Here is a 19,074-nt window from a genome sequence, read left to right as displayed (position 1 = left end):
ATGTGTGTTATTATATATTTATTATATATAAGGCATGTATAATTACGTAATATGCAAATAAGTGTATTTTTATATATGTATAAAATCAAAGAGGCACTGATTAGAAGGAAAAAAAGAAAAAGAAAGAAAATTTAAACAAAAGAAACATCACCTAGATAAACCTTTAACAGCTCTTTTAAGTAAGGATCGCACAAGTTTATTACAATTGATGAGCTGACTGAATTCTGAGAATAGCACTGTGAGGAAATCATTTCATAGAGCTGCTGATATTTTTTAAGTCCTGTGGAAGTTTTCTCACCTTCACTTGTGACCAGGAAATGCCTTCTTTGAAAAAAAAATACTTTGTAACAAACCATTTAGCAATTTCATTCCAGGGAACTTGATACCAGGATCTTGTGTCATTTATTCACCCACATGCACCTAGTTCCAGTTACATATCCAGAGTTTTACTCACAAGATAAAATGATCACTTAGGACCTAGTCCCTTCCTTAAGAAGTAATCATAATATTGAAGAGATAATCATAATAAAGTACATAAAGTATGAGAACAAAAGTATAAACTGATTATCATTGGATCCCAAATTATAGCATTATAGACTCTTGACAAGTGGAGATTAGAACAGCTGGCCGTTAAAGGAAAGTAGACCTGTTGCCCATTAATAGGTTTTCCATTCCCATCTACGTTGACCTAACAGGCCTCACTTAGGAGACCCTGGGAGCCTTCACTACCATGGTCAAAACGATCAAATACCATCCCCTTTCTGCTTGTCACCTTCATGCCTACCACTGTTCTGTTGCAACATAAGACTGTGCAGGACCACCATTTTGTGTCTTGGTAGGTGCCGGTCCTCATTCTACCTTACTCTTATAGGAGAAAGGTTGACGAAGAAGTCTTGATGCCTTAGGATGTGAAGTCCACACAAACAGTCTCAGAATATGTTCTGAGTCCATCTTCCCACTTCATGTGGTTGGCATGGTCAGTTTGAATCTTAAGTCATTGGCTTCTAGCAATCAGATCTACTCTGTAGAAAATGTCTTCCGCTGCCTAGAAGCTCATCCATCTTGCCCATTCTCCACTTCTGTCTAATCTCTTTTCTATCTTCTCATATTAGAAAAATCATGGCAGGGGCGCCTGGGTGGCTCAATTAGTTGGGTGACCAACTTCGGCTCAGGTCATGATCTCACAGTTTGTGAGTTCGAGCCCCACATGTCTGTGCTGACAGCTCAGTGCCTGGAGCCTATTTCGGATTCTGTGTCTCCCCCTCTCTCTGCCCCTCCCCTGCTCACACACTGTGTCTCTGTCTCTCAATAATAAATAATCATTTAAAAAAAATTTTTTTAAAGAAAAATCATGGCAAATCTATATTTACTGAATTCACTATGCAGTCTAAAGTTTTCTACTTCCTTAAAGTTTATTTATTTTTGAGGGAGAGAAAACACAAGTGGGGCAAGGGCAGAGAAAGAGAGAGGGAGGCACAGAATCTGAAGCAGGCTCCAGGTTCTGAGCTGTCAGCTCAAGTCAGGGCTCAAACCCACAACTGTGAGATTATGGCCTGAGCCTAAGTTCGACGCTTAACCAACTGAGCCACCCAGGCACCCTTAAGGTTTTCCACTTCCTTAAATCTAGTTAGTATAGTCCCAATTTATGCTATGGTACATTGTTAAGTAAATTATTTATTGAAGGAATTAATAAAACTGTAAGTATGTGTTTTCTGATTTCATTTTTCACGTTGAGTTAGCTAAGCCCCTTCAAGAGGCTTTCTATGCTTTTATCCTCTTAAAAACATTTAATAAGCTGTGTTTAATTAAGTGGAATTAATTATTAATTAATTATTAATGTAGGCTCTTTAGGAAAAAGTTATAAACTATATGACAATTTTTCTTATAATACTAATGTGTTATGTGACCTAATGATGTGCTATTCTAGGAGTGAATATCATTTAGATCTGGCTCTTAGTAAATTTTAATGAACTCTGGTATCATATATCTGCTACTTTTATAAAATTTTATCTCTAAAATAAGATAATTTCCACAGAGTGGGGAGATTTAGGTTTTCTAACACTACTTAGCTTTTTCTTCAAACTTCTTTTATCAAAGAATACCTTCTTTAATCCACATCCCAATGTTAATTCCCATGAAATACAGTACAGTTTTATTTAAGCATTATTGATATTAAAAACTGGCTGTATTTAATACACACAATTTGGTGAGTTTGGACATATGCCTATACCCACAATACCAGCACCACAATGAAGGTAATAAAAATATCCATCACCTCCAAAAGTTTTTGCCCCTTTTATTTATTATTTGTTTATTTATTTATTGGTGATAAGAACACTTAATATGAGATATACAATCTTAACAAATTTTTAAGTGCACAACATTGTGTTGTTAACTATAGGCACTATGTTGCATAGCACATGGCTAGAACTTGTTCATCTTGTATAACTGAAACTTTGTACCTATTGAACAACTCCCTATTTCCCCCACTCCCTAGCCTCTGGCAACCATCATCCTATTTTCTGATCCTATAAGTTTGACTGTTTCATACATCTCATATAAGTGGAGTCAGGTGCCTTTTGTCCTCTGTCACTGACTTACTTCACTTAGTATCCTGTCTTCTAGGTCCATCCATGTTGTTGCAGATGGTGCTAATTCATTCTTTTCTAAGGCTGAATGATGTTCCATTGTAGGTGTCTACCATAGTTTCTTTATCCTGCTGTCTGTTGTCCATTTAAGTGGTTTGCACACGTTGGCTCTCGTGAATAGTGCTACAATGAACATGAGAGTGCAGAGATGTCTCGACTGTAGTTCTTTGGCCATATACCCAGGAGTGCAATTGCTAGATCATATGACAGTTCTATCTTTAATATTTTATGGAACCTCCATACTATTTTACATCATGGCTGCAACAATTTACATCCCCACCAAGAACATCTAAGCATTCCGATTTCTCTACATCCTTCTCCAACTTGTTATCTTTTGTTTGCTTTGATAATAGTCATTCTAACAGGTACGAGGTGGTATCTCATTATAGTTTTGATTTGTATTTTCTTGATTAGTCATATTGAGCACCTTTTTATATACTTGTTGGCCATTTGTAGGTCTTATTTGGAGAAATGTTTATTCAAGTACTTTGTCCAATTTTTTTCCCTACTGGGTTGAGCTCCTTCTGTATTTTGGAAATTAACTCCTTTAAATATTTTCTCCCATTCTATAGGTTACCTTCTCACTCTGTTGGCTATTTCCTCTGCTAAAAGGAAAGGAAGCATTTTAGTTCGGTGTAGTCCTGCTTGCCTAGTTCTGCTTTTGTTTCCTGTGCCTTTGGTGTCAATCACTTTTTCAAGCCTGGTTTACATCATCACTTCTGCAGTGAAACTGCTGAGAAGGCGGCCATGCTAGCGGTCTTTGTCCTGTAATTCTTCCTCTATTTATTTTGCTGGCTTCTATTGTTCCTTCTACCCTCCAAATCCCAAACCTTCAAAGATCTTTCTTTGCTCTTCTTATCTGTTCTTACAGTCTCCCCTTCACTGAACTAATTTAGTCCCACATATTCACTTTCAGCCAGCATTACAAATTTCACTGACTATATCCACATTCTTTTATTTTTCCAGTTGATTTCTTGGCTACCCACCTGGCCTTGTCAACAACATTCCTGTCATGAATGCTCTTCTATCTATCTCAAAGTCTTTCAGAAACCCAGGGGGTTATTCATTCCTAAGAGGCCTGTTGTCCCTCCAAGCATGAAATCTAGTTAGAATTGGAGACTGTAATGTTTGCACCTACACTACAGTTCAAGTATCCCCAGTGGAGTGGAAGCTCACTCATTTTTGTGACAATGCCCTAGGTGATACCATGGAGGCTGTAAGGCCACACGAGTCTCTGAGTTTGAGAACAGGTCCAGCTCTTCTAGTTCCCAATTCTAAAGTCAGTTTTCAATTCCAGGCATAAAAACCACACTAAACTCTGCGTAGGTCCTGAGAGCTCCCAACCCCAGTGATGTGCTGTGGCAAGAACAGCCCCCCTTCCTCATGAGCTTGAGGCCCTTTGGTTTGGGGTAAAGTAGGAAATGACTGTAATATGAGCGCTAGGCTGGAGGACATTTCAGAACCTGGTCTCTAGAGTTCAGAGAAATAAAAACTATTTAAATGACGAGTCTTAATATGAATGTAAGTGAAATTCATAGTTTATATTGGCATCACATGCCCACCATGTTAATGGACTGCTATGGCCTCTAAAACAAAAGAATTGACAATAAGAGGAAGATGTCATCTACCCAATATTAGGTAGCTTCTTCAATTAATTACCCCTTGTCTGTGTCCAGATCTCCTAAACACCATTCTTTAGCTCACTCTCTTTGCTCCTTTTGAAAGAAGAATTTTTTTTTTCCTGGCCAAGGCTAATAAGCCTTTCACCTTAATGAACATTTTTGTAAAATGAGAGAAAAAAACCCAGAATCTAGGAAATAGTGGTGTGATGATGTTTACACAAGGTAATACATGTAAAGCATTTAGCTCAGTGCAGATACATATATCTAACAGGTGTTTATTGAGTAACTTCTATGTGCCAGGACTGCTCTAGACACCAGATACATTGGCAACACAGCACAAAAAAATTTCTGGTTTATACATGGTCCTAGAAATAAAGTACTCAATAGTGAGCACTTGATAAAAAATTGTTTCCAATTTTATTCTTATGTTTTGTGCTGTTACGTTAATAAAACATAGGATTGTAGATGAAGAAGAGAAACTTCCTTGCTCCTTGAGGACCTTAACATTTACTATGTACTCCTTAGCAAAGCACAGGGGAAAATTCACTTAATTACTTCCTTGGTTCATATACACGATGACAAAGTAAACATTTATTGAATGGACCTTTTAAAAAGGCAACGTATTGATACCGTTGCCTTAATAAAGAAAATGTCAGTTCAGTTAAAAAGTCATCAGGTAAATAAAACAAACAAGTAACCCAAAGTAGCCATCTATTTTTAATAATAGTGAACAACATTGAAGAGAATGTGCAAACGCATAAGTATTTGCTTGGTTAGTAGCTCATTGACTGGGAGTTTTAAAATACGGCAGAAAATATGCATTTATAAATCAAGCATAGAGGAAACTTGTTAATTCTTAAAACCTTGCGGCTTTCAGGTAAGATAGACTAACAGGGCCCGGCAGTACCTTCCCACCTGAAACAACACATCACAGAGAATATGAAACACCAACTCTCAGGACTCTGAACTTTAGGCAGTGAAGAAAGGTGGTTCGTAAGAGACACGGAACAAATACACTGGGTGCACAATTTCCCCAGCTACGACAGCGTAGCCATGGGGCGCCCGGGTGGCTCACTAGCGTAAGCATCTGACTTGACTTCAGCTCAGGTCGTGATCCCACATTTCATGAGTTCGAGTACCATGTCAGTCTCTGTGCTGACACTGCACAGCTTGCTTGGGATTCCCTCTCCCTCTCTCTCTGCCCCTCCCCTGATTGCGCTCGCTCTCTCTCTCTCTCTCTCTCTCTCTCTCTTAAAAAAGAAAAAAAAAAAGATGGGGGGTACCCAGGCAGAGCCCAGAGAACTCCCTGCACTGGGGAGACAGTGCAGACAGTCCACGGAGGTAAAGGTAACTAGAATTTGTGGGGCAAAGTAGGAGGGCGATCACCGCTCAGACCAAGAACCCTGGAGATCTGCAGAGGGTCCACTTGTGCTATTCAGCTGAGACCTGAGAGCCTGCATATGTAAAAGGAAACCACCAGGGGGCAGGGAAGGAACCATCTGAGAGGATGGGAAGAAACAGTACCTGGGGGCTCACCTGGGGCCAGGAACATGTGTCCACACTGACCAGCCGAACTGGGAAACCCACCATCCATTGGATGTTGAGTACTTGGAAGGATCCGCCCAGGTAAAGGAGTACTTAGCCCTAGACCAAATGCTGCTCTGTCTCCCCTAACAAAGCTGAGCTGCAAGACTCAAGTGTATCCAATTGCTTCCAAGTAGTTGTGCCCCCAAACAGGCCTTAAAATACCTGTAAGGAATATGAAGATATGCAGCACACAAGGGGGAAATTCAAAATGTGTTATGTTTTATGAAAGATCACCATACCATACAGACATCACCCAGGCCTCATCCCAAGAAGTGCCCCCCTCAATGCCCATCACCCATTTTCCCCTCCCCCTGCCCCAGCGATGAATCACCAGAATCTACCCCCGATACTGTATGTTAGCCAACTTGACAATACATTGCATTTACGAATTTTTAAAGATAAAAAAAAAGTGAAAATAGAGATTAAAAAATGTAAAACAAACAAAAAAAGATCACCATACCTGACAAGGAGCAGAAATAGGGCCTGTACTCAGGAGAAAAGTCAAGCAGTTGGAATTGACACAGGTGCTAGAATTAGCTAATCAAGACATTAAAACAGGTTTTATATGCGTATTCCCTAGATTTCTAAGTTAAAGAGACATGGAAAATCTACAAGAGACCCGAGGGAAACTTCTAGGGATGTTTGATTCATCAATGTTGGAGATAAAAATATACTCTACAGGATTAATGGTGGATTAGACATTGCAGAGGGAAAGATTGATTAACTCGACAACCAAAGGACACTGTTCAAAATGAAACACAGAGTGAGGGGAAAAAAGGATTTTAAAAATGAAACAAGAATCCATGAGCTGTGGGGCAATTCCACATGATCTAATGTATACTTAGTTATTGTCACTGAGGGAGGGGTGTTACTGGGGAAAAGAGAAAAGAAATCGAGGAATTAATGACTAAAATTTTCCCAGATTTGATGGAAATGATAAATCCACAGATTTATCCAGGAAGCCCAGCGAATCCCAAGCGTAAGAAACATGAGGGAAACTACATCAAAGAGCATTATGATCACGTTTTGTTCAGAACCAGTGATAAAGAGAAAATCATAAAAGGCAGAGAAGAAAGACACTGGATACACTAAGAACCAAATACGCAAATAACAGAGGTGTTTTGTTTTGTTTTGTTTTGTTTTGTTTTGTTTTGTTTTGTTTTGTCAGAAACAATGTGAGAGGACAGATGCCTTACAAAAAAACGAGGGCAAAATAACAACTCTTGTTAGGCACATAAAGCTGAGAGAATCCACCGAAAGAACTGCATTCCAAGAAACACTGAAGGAAGTCTTTCAGACAGAAGGAGAATAATGCCACATGGAAATAAACATCTACACACAGAGATGAGAAGCTCTAGAAATATGTGATTCTATGTTTGCAAGGCAGCTGACGTAACGAATTTCCACGTAGAGGCACCACGGTGGCTCAGTCAGGTTAAGCATCTGACTCTCAGTTTCGGCTCAGATCATGATCTCACGGTTTTGTGGGTTGGAGCCCCACAACGGGCTGTACTTTGGCAGCATGGATCCTGCTTGGGATTCTCTCTCTTTCCCTCTCTCTCTGCCCCTCCCCTGCTCACGCTCTATCTGTCTCTCTCAAAATAAACTTAAAAAAAAAACAATACTGAATCTCCATGTGCCTATGAAGAATGCTACATGATCTTTAAATATTGTTTTTCACGTGTTATCAATCCAAAGGTATAACTTGGTTTTCTGTTACACAGACAGATGCAGGATAAAATATAAAGCCTGGAAATGAAAATCTTCTGGAATCTGTGTATTTCTGTGGAAAGGAACTGCCAAAAAAAATTAAAATTAAAAAAATAAATAAATAAAAGCAGTAAAACTTGCTGGAAGAAGAGGTGGAGGTTAGGTACACAAAAATGCATTTTGGTAGAGGTCTTGGTTTTTCGTCCTTACGAATAATCTTTGCCATCCTTCAGAACATGTAAGAAGAAAGATTTGAGCTCCCATAACATGCTTCCTCAGTTTTAGCACCTTAAAGGAAAAGTTGAGCTCTCATTTGTAAAGTGTCTCTTGGTTCCCCCAAATAATGTTGTTAACAGAAAAGAAATCTCCTGTGGAAAAGGCCAAGGGAATTTTTAATATGTATGGAGGACACGCCAGATCCTGCTTTTTACAGGTATCCCCCAAGAATGTCCCAGGGCAACAAATAAAACAAATGCAGCTTTTATGGGAAGACACATCTCTGCGATGTGGCAAGTTACAATTCTTCCAAACTAACCTGTATTTTCAGTATTCTCCAGCATTTTTGTTTTCCCCTACCCAAAACATAACTGTGCAGATAACTTACATTTTACAGAAATTAAATGTGACATTGCAAAAACTTTTCCTGAAATTTTTAGTGAAAATATATGCTTTGCTATAATTATGTTTAGTAAAAAACTTAAGTGTATGGGAAAATATAATGCAAAGATGAAAATGTGGTACAAAAGTCCTATAATTGGAACAGCTAAGATCCTTGATGCACTGATTGAATCATTTTTCGTTAATGTTGATCCTTTAACAGTGGGTTTCAGGCATTCTTCAAAGCATTCTTCATTGGTTTAATTGGTTTTTTTTTAAGGTGATACAGCAAATATCTCAAAAGATATTCATTTAGTAATTAGGTTGTATAGGATCAGTATCATTGCCTTTCTCCTGGAGTTTAAAGCCTACAGAAGTATAAGCATTATTTTTCTTCAGTCTACAATATATGTAAGTAATATTACGATCAAGTTAGTAGAGAGGCAGCTAGAACCCAACAGGGAATAAACACAGTACTCCAAATGATAGAAAAATTGTTTCTTTTAACATTTCATGGAATGTTACAACTTTAATGGAGGAAGTATTAATATCCATTGGGTGCTGGCCGCCAGCCAAAGAATAGTTTTTCATGGGCGGGCTCATTTAATCCTCACCCCGACTTTACGGAATAAGTATTGTAAGCCCATTTTACAGGTGATGAAATCGATATAAGAAAGATTAAATAACTTACTCAAGGCCCCACAGCCAGCAGGTGCCAGGACTGAGATCTGAACTCAGCTCTGTCCGAACTGCCAACCCTTCTTGGGTTTCCCAACAGCATCCTCTGCTTCTCCTGTTTGACATCTTGATAAATTGCATTTTTCCCCTTGACCATCATGTCACTTTGATAGGAATTCCCCTTTGCAAATAGATGATAGAACTCATCTCTTTGGTGGTTTTATTTCAGGAATTACAGTTTGAGAGACTGACCCGAGAGCTGGAGGCAGAACGCCAAATCGTAGCCAGCCAACTGGAGCGATGCAAGCTTGGATCAGAGACGGGCAGCGTGAGCAGTATCAGGTACTGGGCACGCTGCCTCCTTACAGTTCTGGGCTGTGAGCTGCCAGTGCAAGTAAATTGTGGTGTTTGTCTTCTCCTCACAAACCTGGCAGTGGAACGGAACAGTCAGTCAGATGTGGGGAGGGAATTGTAACCCATCTGATTTAAGATGTTCAAAAGGTGTCTGAAATGGCCTGATTTGTACTTGAAACTCCTTTAACAGAATTAACACCTGCCCCGGATGCAAATGGCGCATAATTGTCCATAAAGGAAGGCTCTGCATGCAGTCAGCTTGCTGGAAATCAGATTCCACAGCGCAGTCTCTCAGTCTGGTTCTCTTTTCCTAGATGATCCAGAGTTGCAGGTTCCTGAAGGGAAAGGGAGAACATTTTGATGTAACCTGTATTGTTTGCTAATATATGATGCTAAAGTGTGAAATCGCACCTCGGTTATCAACCACACAGGCAATTCTCCTGGGTAGAACAATTTCAAATTCATAAGATAGAAGAGTTATTCAGTTAGGGGCTGTTTTGAGGTTCCAGAATGTCTCAAAACAAGACTTAGTCACTTGCCCACAAAATAAATGATCCACCCTAGGACCATGTTTTCACATTTAAAAAGTGTGTGTGTGTGTGTGTGTGTGTGTGTGTGTGTGTGTGTGTGTAATGTGAGTATGTGTGAAAGAATCATGAAGCTCTCTATAAGACAGCTTTTATTTCTCAGTAATGCATCGTACTTTTCTGTCGTCCTGTTCTACATTGTGTTTTTGACCTTCTACATTTTTAGGGAGGAGTCTTAGTTCAGGAAACAATAGTTGCTGTGGCAAATCAACTCCAACATTGCAGTGACTTAATGCAATAGCAGTTTGCTTCTCATTTATGCAACAGATGGAGGTAGTGGATGGTAACCAGGGGCTGCCCCTCTGCTTTCCCTCCTACAATGGTGAAGGATCCAGCATCTCTCTTGAGAGCTCTGTCATCCCTATACCTCATTGTCAATTGCATTGCCAGTTGCATCACTGCACCTACAAACCATTGGTGAAAACCAGTCACATGGCCTCTCGTAGATGAAGAAGGGTGGGGATCCCTAGACCTGGGGTCTACAGCCACTCTGCTCAGGAGCATGAATTTGATGGTCTCTTAGCCACCTGCTCTGACAAAAGAATTAAAAAGGTCCTTGTCTCCATTGCTCTAAAATATTTTATCATTGTAGTCAGAATGTTTCCCACTAGAGTCATTTGCCATCGGTCTTTTAACATTATTCTTTTTTTTTTTTTGTTTAACAATGATGAATTTTTGCAAGGAAATCATTGCACTCTTGTTAGACTAGCTTCCTTGGGTGCAATATCATTTTCCATCCCAAAACTTTATTTTGGGCATGTGGAAGTGTATCCACCTCTGCATCCAAGTACCTAGGTTGTCAGTAGCTGTAAATGGGTACACGGGGACCCCTTAAACTCATCACAGACTTGTTGAACACCCAGATTAACCAAAGCAGAATGGACAAGAAAAAAATGCGAATTGTGCCTACCTGAAATTGTTTACAGAAGGTTGACTGGTTGAAGATGGTGAGACTAAGTCAGGGAGAAAAATGATTGTAAATATGTATTCGAACCAGTTCCTACGGTTATACGTATTTGAAGAGCTTTTTGTTAAAGATGTTTTTTTCTTCTTTTTCCCTACTTCCTGAGAAGCTAAGACTGTCAGGTTTTTAGGTCTATACACACCACTGAATTCACGTTTATTTCGCTTTGAAACCCGTTGTTTCATTATTGGTCAGTTTATATATCCAGTCTTTCTGTGTGCTATGTTTGCATCCTGTACATCTTTTATTTTATTAAATCCACCCCCAGCCCCTGGTAGAAATAGGTCTAGGGGACCATGTTGTATCCTGTGCCTGAATGCCCAACCTCTGATTGGATTAGAGATAGATATCTGATCTAATGGTGATTCATCCAGTGACCAACCTGTAAGAAATTGGTCTTACTCTTGAAAACGCAAAATAAGTGATCCACAGGTGCCCGGGTAGCTCAGTCAGTTAAGTGTCTGACTTCGGCTCAGGTCACGATCTCACAGTTTGTCAGTTTGAGTCCCACATCGGGCTCTGTGCTGACAGCTCGGAGCCTGGAGGCTGCTTCAGATTTGTGTCTTCCTCTCTCTCTGTGCCTTCCCTGCTTGTGCTCTGTCTCTCTCTCTCTCAAAAAATAAATAAATATTAAAAAACATTTTTTTAAGTAAGTGATCTAAAGTCTGTGACATCTAATGGTAAGCGGTAGAGGACGGTGGTCCTGTGGATTCGTGCCAGTGGAGGCATCTGTAATGACAAAAAGTGGTCCAACAGAGAGACTGTATTGTTCCTGAAAGTCAAACAGGCCAGTTTGCTTATCATTAGGACCAGCTGAATTTTTAAATTCTTAAAAACTTCCCTCCTCCCTCATTTGATTTGACTGAATTGATTTCTTTTCCTTGGGTCCAAGGTATCTGGAATAGAACCCATCAGTGAACCACCAAAGTTGACAGAAAAATTATCCCATGACAACTTTTGATTCTTAATCTTATATTCTTAGCTCTCAGCCATGATACACAATCAATAGTTCTGTGTAAAATATATATTGAATGGTAATGTTAAGTGCAGATGACACTACCTAATTATTTCTCCTTGCCAGATAGCTATATAATGTCAGTTTTCATTAAGCTTAATTATTTTGTATATTGGAAATCTCCAGTGTATGAATCTGCACTTGAATAATACAAGCAATTTACTGATAATTCATTGGGGGAAAGTCTAATACATAGCTTCCACTGTTCTTTTTTTGTCATAACCTAGTTGTTTGCTCAGCTTCAGAAATCACCTTTGGAAATTCAGGTCTTTATTAAGTGTGATAGACTAACCTAGTTAGCACATCAAAAGGAATATTCAAAAAACATTTAAAAATAGAATACAAACATTTTTTAAAAGGAGAATAGGTAAAGAAGTCTTTGATAATTTAGATGTTGTTTCGTACTTCTTAGGGATGCGAAGGAGGGGTAAGAGAGTTTCTTAGAGGAAATGAAACAAATCAAATATTTTTTAGACTTTTAGTGGAAGTGGTAAAAATGACTCATAAATCTAGTTTGGTTTTCCTCTGCCTTTTATCAGTGATAGGAAACTCTCCATTTGGTTTCTAAGACCCTTTCCCTGGTAGTCACATTGACAGTTGAAATTTTCAAGAGAACTTTTGTTGATATGCATTTATAACAGTCAACTTTGTGATCATCAGATCATGAGCGTGAACACTGGGAACTTGAAAAGCTGGAGCTCCCTGTTGTTGAAGCACGTCAGCGACTGTGTCCAAACAGCCAGACCTTATGTAGCTGCAGATAGGAACGTTGTGATCTCCTAACATCTTCACAGGCTTTTTTTGAATGTTTATTTATTTTTGAGAGAGAGAGACAGAGCGCAAGCATGGGAGGGGCGGAGAGAGACAGGGAGACACAGAATCCGAAGCAGCCTCCAGGCTCTGAGCTGTCAGCACAGAGCCTGACACGGGGCTCAAACCCACTAACCAGGACATCATGACCTGAACCGAAGTCAGACATTTAACTGACTGAGCCACCAGGGTGCCCCGCTTCACAGACTTGTCTAAACATCCGTGTTGGTATTGAAGCTTCCCGAGTTCAGATGCATTAGTGGTGAAGTGTTGGGATTCTTCTACACAGGAATTATTGGTGCTTCTTACTGCAACTACACATCCACCATGCACCTTATCTCCTTCCTGACTTGGCTTTGCTCACTCTTTCCAGCCCAGTCCTTTCCAAGGTGTTAGATTCTGCTCCCTTCCCATGAGAGTGTTTGGTTTCACATCTTCTCCTTGATTGCTCAGAACCATCCAGATCCGAGTCAGGAACTTTACTTACACAGATGTTGCCCTTTATTCAGGGTCATGATCAAATCCCCCTTGCTCGTGGCTCACCCCCACACTCTGGCCAGTTGTGATTGCTTGGCTAATGCCTGTCCCTCCGGCCAAGGCCTATCAGTGATCATGGTCTGACAGCCCTGTGAGCCATTCATTCCCTCCCAGGCTGGGGGCCATGCATTACTCTTTTAAGTCTCCTGGTCTGAGGACCTGCTTATACCTGTACCCATGTCATTCTCTCCACAGACTCTAATAACAGCTTTCTAGCTCATCCTTCTGCCTGCGGTATGCCCAAATCTATCCCCCATACAGGGTGAGATTGAGCTACATAATACATAAATCAGAACCGTGTTCGTGAAGCATTCTTTCCCACTTCTATAAACACACCTGTCTTTCCCATTTCAGTGCCTATGACCATGTGATCCCTTCTATCTAGAATGTCTCCCTTCTTTCACCAGGGCACCCCCTCCGGTGAATCCAGTTACCCAGCTGAGGGCTCATATCCTTCCGAACCTTTCCTTGATCAGTCCAAATTGGATCAGGTGTCCCTTCCTTGAGGGTCATTAGAACTTAAAGCATTAGAGATGAAACACCATTGATGCTTTGAGAGGTTACCTGCCACAGAATGTCTAACCTTCACTCAAAGGATGTGTGGGGATTTTCTCGAGTGCTACTGAAAATTTAAGGACATCAAAATAGATGACTAATCATATCCCTGATTCCCAAGAACACAATGGGAGAAACACTGAATGCAAACCAGAGTTGAACCTATCTTATGGACTCTTCTTAAAGGACACCTGACTCTTGGAAACGATGATGATGATGATGATGATGATGATGATGATGATGATGATGATATTTATAACAATGGTCTAGAGCTCAGAGACAAAGGAAGTCAAAAATTCAAAGCTACAGAGATTTGACACATAAATTCTCTATTGCTGGCTTTAAAGATGGAGAGGCTATGTGACTAGCAATGCACATGGCTTCTAGAAACTGAGAGTGATCCTTGACTGATGGCAGCAAGAAGAGGGTCTCAGTACTAAAACCAAAAGGAATTGAATTCCACTCACATCCTGAATAAACTTGAAACAGATTATTTTCTAGAGCATCAACAAAGGAATCTAGCCCAGCAGAAACTCTGATGCTAACCTTTAATGACCTTGAACAGAGAACCCAACCATACCACATCTGAATTTTACAAAACTTATGAAACTGTTAGCGTAAAAAATGGGACATTGTTTTAAGCTGCTCAGTTAGTGGTAACTTGTTACACAGTAATAGGAAATATCTACAGTGCTTTCCAGTTGGTCGTTAGAGATTATAATAAGCTGAATTATTGAAAGTTTTCCAAGAAAATAAATCTTTTCTGTGACCATCTATATTTCATTCCAAAGGTGAATGTCTATAGCCCATTTTATTTTTCATGCATGTATATATGCGTTTGGATTCACATATAAAAATAATCTGTAGGCTTTATTCTAAGAAGTGGAGGTATTTGAATATGGAGTAGCGGCATTATTTATTGTGGAATAAGGGCTATTAAATAAAGCAATCATACTTAGGCTCACCATTTTTTTTTAATAATATAGACACCCAAGATTCTAATTGGAGTTATATATGTTTAAAAAGATGAAATGTTAGGGGCACCTGGGTGGCTCAGTCAGTTAGGTATCCAACTTCGGTTCAGGTTATGACCTCAGGGTTCATGGGTTCGAGCCCCACCTTGGGCTCTGTGCTTACAGCTCAGAGCCTGGAGTGCTCTGGATTCTGTGTCTCCCCTTCTCTCTGCCCTTTCTCTTCTTGTGCTCTGTCTCTCTGTTTTTCAAAAATAATGTTAAAAAAAATTTTTAAATACAAAATGTAATATATATATTCACACACACACACACACACACACACACACACACACACACACATATGAACTGCTTGCTCCATGTAAGAAGCTGCTCTTTCTTCCCTGCAGATGAACTATTGAATTTCTTGCAAACAAGTGTCCACAAAAGTTTGCCATATCTTAGAGACTGGATGCAAAAGGAATTAATGTTATACGTGTTACCAAAGGTCATTCTCTTTATTAGCTAACTTCTGTGAGCTGAAATGCCAACAATTCTATTAATGGAGTCTAAAAATCTTGTCCACAGTTAACAAAGAAGTCAGGCTTGTTTTAGGAAATATGCTGATTTCTGGTTAAAGTAGTTAGAGGTGAAGAAACATTAGTCAAGTAGACACATACTTTTTGTCACAATGAAATGTATTTATTTAAAAGCATGATCACTGAACTTTTTAAGGAAATAAACCATATATGAATATAATTGTAAGTAAAACATGTGCATTTTTTCATTATCCTGTAGGATATGATGTTTAAAAAAGTAGATAGTTATATTTATTGTTTCAAGATAAAGAAGGAGTAAATTTGCCAAAAAATTTCATTTTGAAAAGAACACAGCTTGGATAATTAAATAATTACTTTTATTTTTTTCACATGAATTTTTTTTACTATGAAGATATTTCTACACATTTGCATGTTCCCAAATGACATCATTTAGCCAAAGGAAAAAATCACTCAATGCCATAGGATTCTAGGTTCTTATCAGTGGTGAATACAGGCTTGCTCACAGGGGAAAAAAATACTAGCAATAATAATATTGCTATAATATTATAAAAAGTAGTTTTTACTTGAAAATTAGAGAATAGCTGTTAGTTTCCACACTAGGCAGTATTTCTCATGTGGCTGAAGTATTACTCTTCCAACAAAGTCTAGTGATTTATTTGAGCAGGACATTTAATTGATTGAATTGGTAATAAGAATTAACATTGCAGTGGTATTTTCTAAGTCTTTCAGAATGGCTTCTTTGTATGAAAACAGAAATAAAAACAAAAATATAGAGACTATAGACCTATTTTAGAGGTTTTCCTTTTTCATTGCCAATTAAAAAAAAATTGTTTCGATCTACTTTTCTCCAGTGACCTAGTCTCTCATAGCTTGCCTTTTAATGCTACCGTTATTCCTTTAGAATTTCCTAGTGTAGTCTTGTCTTTTTCCGACATAAATTAAGAATATTCTAGACCACTTTCTGGGCCCTCAGAAGCACCATCACATTTCTGCTCAGGTCTCCACTCCAGAAAGAGCGAGAACATTCATAGTCTTTGTTGGTTTCACGGGGACATACTTAACTCCTCTCGACCCCTTTTCTCTCAGTCTTCAGTCCCTGGAGCCCTTCCCACCTTGCCTAGAGTCCAAGGTCCCTGTGCTGAGCCACCTGTAGATAGTACCCTAGTGTCCTTTGGATTCCTAGGCGTGCAAGAAAGCTTACACCCCAGGTTGAAGCCGCCACCTCGTCCTCACCTGCACGGAGACTTTGCTGAGCCTTCTCAGCCACTGGAAGTAGTGGCTGTCCCTCCTGCCTGTCCTCCGTTGGCCTCTAAGTAATTCCTGAAGGGCAAGGGCCAGGGGCGTATGCCAAAGCCGTGGCCAGCACGTGCTAACTGTGCAGTCAGTGCTGAGTGAAGCAATGAGTGAATGGATATATAGTATTTCTATGACTGTTCTTATTTTTGTCACTCTTGTTCTGGTAGAAATCACTAGTACTAATTTATAAGGATTTCTGTCTCTATGTATTCCAGAATATATATACATATAATATATATTACATATCAAATGGTTTACATTATTCTGAACTTACCAGATCGGAATATCACTTTTCAGTACTCATTCTAGTTACTTTTCACGTTAAAATAGCACACTGGATTCCAGAGCCAGTTGATTTGAGGTACTCTGTGCATGGAGTTATGGTTGACCTAGTCTCATACTTTCACTCTGACCTTAGGAAGATGATGATACTGGTGATAACTTTAATAATATTAATGACAGGGCACCTGGGTGGCTCAGGCGGTTGAACATCTGTTTCAGCTCAGCTCATAATCTCCCTGTTTGTGAGTTCAAGCCCCCCATCTGGTTCTGTGCTTATAGCACAGAGCCTGCTTCGAATTTTCTCTCTCCTCTCTCCCTCCCCCTCCCCCGCTCTCTCTCTCCCTCTCTCTGTCTCTCAAAATAAATAAACATTAAAAAGTTAAAAAATATTAATGATAATATTTGTTGAGCAATTTTCATAGACCAGGCATGGATATGGTTTACGTAGATCATGCTGTTCACTTCGAGTTAACCCTATGAGTTAAATCTGATTTTATTTTGTAGATAACAACACAGATTCAGAGAGGGAAATTTGTTTTCCCAACATCCAGCAGCTAGGACCAGACATTGATTGTTGAGCCCAGGTATCTTTACTCCCCAAGTACACATGTTAATATGCCTTACCACGATGCTGTTATTCAGTCTTAAATGGTGTCTTAAATTATGTTGGAAATTATGCATGTTGTAAATAACTATCTAAATGTCTCCAGTCCCTTTTCTTCCTAGGGATATAAACACTTTGGACTGATTTTGTGCTTATTTTTTCTCTACCCCCCACCCCAGTAATTATAGCTATTTTGAATTCCTTTATCTGAATATATTTCTGAGATTCATTCTTACACAAATGAGGTAATGAGTGCTAATAGTATATGTTATTATTGCTTTTAATTACATCCGGACTGTTAGGCATTCTCTTGCAAATTGCAGTGGACAAATTATACTAATATTTATGTGTATAAAATGCTACTTGTATTGTCTTAGGCTGTTCAGGCTGCTATAGCAGAATAACGTAGATTGAGCAGCTTATAAACAACATGAATTTATTTCTTATACTTCTGAAGACTGGGAAATCCAAGATGGAGGCACTAGCCAATTTGGTATCTGATGAGTGCCTGCTTCTCGGTTCGTAGACCGTTTTCTTTGTGCTGTATCTTCACATGGCAGAAGGGCTGAGGGAGCTCTCTGAGGCCTCCTTTATAAAGGCACTAATTCCATTCATAAAGGCTCCACCCTCATAACCTAATCATATCCAAGAGGCCCCCACCTCCAAATACCATCACAGAGTAGAGTAGATTAGGAGGGGCACAAGCATTCAGTCTATGTCACATATTAAACACATTTTTCTAGATTTCTTCTGTGGGATAACAAATAGTCACCTGTCCTGAGGATTTGATGTAGGTCCTAAAAAAGGGTCAAATACTTATAATGATTCAATGTTTGTTTAATGTTTATTTATTTTTGAGAGAGAGAGAGACAGAGTGCAAGCGGGGGAAGGACAGAGAGAGCGGGGGGACACAGAATCTGAAGCAGGCTCCAAGGTCTGAGCCGTCAGCACAGAGCCCAATGTGAGGCTCCAACCCATGAACACAGATCATGACCTGAGCCAAAGTCGAATGCTTAACTGACTGAACCACCTGGGAGCCCCTTATGTATTTCTTATAGCAACTACCATAGTCAACACTTTTGTATCAATTTTGAAGCCTGGGGTCTTTCCAAAATGATATATCAAAAAACTAATATTAACTTTATATTTAAAAACAATATACCAAATCTTATTTAGAGATTTTACATTGTAAAATAGATATTTCAGGAATATTAACTCTAGTTAATTTTAAATTTAATATTCTGATTGGTATAGAACTGAAAATCTTTAAAAATTTAGTCTAGAATATTTTCCATATTTTCTGTCATCCTTAGCATTTTTTAACTCATGGATCTGAAAAGTGAAATTGGTAGTTGCATAGTTTAGAGCTAAATTTCTTCATTGTGTTTTTAGATATTGCCTACGCTCACTAATTTCCCTGAATTTCACTTTTTAAAAAAATCTGTAATAGTATAATGCTTTTCTGTAATTTTGCAAAGGTTGAATGAAAAATGTAAGTAAAGCACATATCACCTCGCACATTGTTCCTGGTGAATCATATATATTTTTCCTTTTTGATGAATAGAACACATAATCTTTTTGTTGAAGTCTCTTTCCTAATTTTTCTACAAAAGATGATAAAATAGTTTTTCTCACTATGGGCTAAAACGACATATGAGGGTAGCACCACATTTGTCTCCTTCATTTTATAGACTAGACAACCACACAGAAATTGACAT

The 19,074-nt window shown here is 39.0% G+C and overlaps 1 protein-coding gene across 4 annotated transcripts in view; it reads left to right on the top strand.

The window, feature by feature from the left end:
- The window catches only part of CTNND2 (catenin delta 2), a 957,890-nt gene that overhangs the window by 355,401 nt on the left and 583,415 nt on the right, over nt 1–19,074 (top strand). For all 4 annotated transcript variants that reach the window (XM_060634364.3, XM_060634362.3, XM_078444403.2 and 1 more), the window contains exon 3: nt 9,072–9,184. In XM_060634364.3, the coding sequence (XP_060490347.3) occupies nt 9,072–9,184 (113 nt within the window). The remainder of the gene's footprint in view (nt 1–9,071; nt 9,185–19,074) is intronic.

Source organism: Panthera onca, chromosome A1 (genome assembly GCF_046562875.1).
Source record: "Panthera onca isolate mPanOnc1 chromosome A1, mPanOnc1 haplotype 2, whole genome shotgun sequence".
In the NCBI taxonomy this organism is placed as follows: Eukaryota; Metazoa; Chordata; class Mammalia; order Carnivora; family Felidae; genus Panthera; species Panthera onca.
This window is presented reverse-complemented; position numbering and strand designations above follow the sequence as displayed.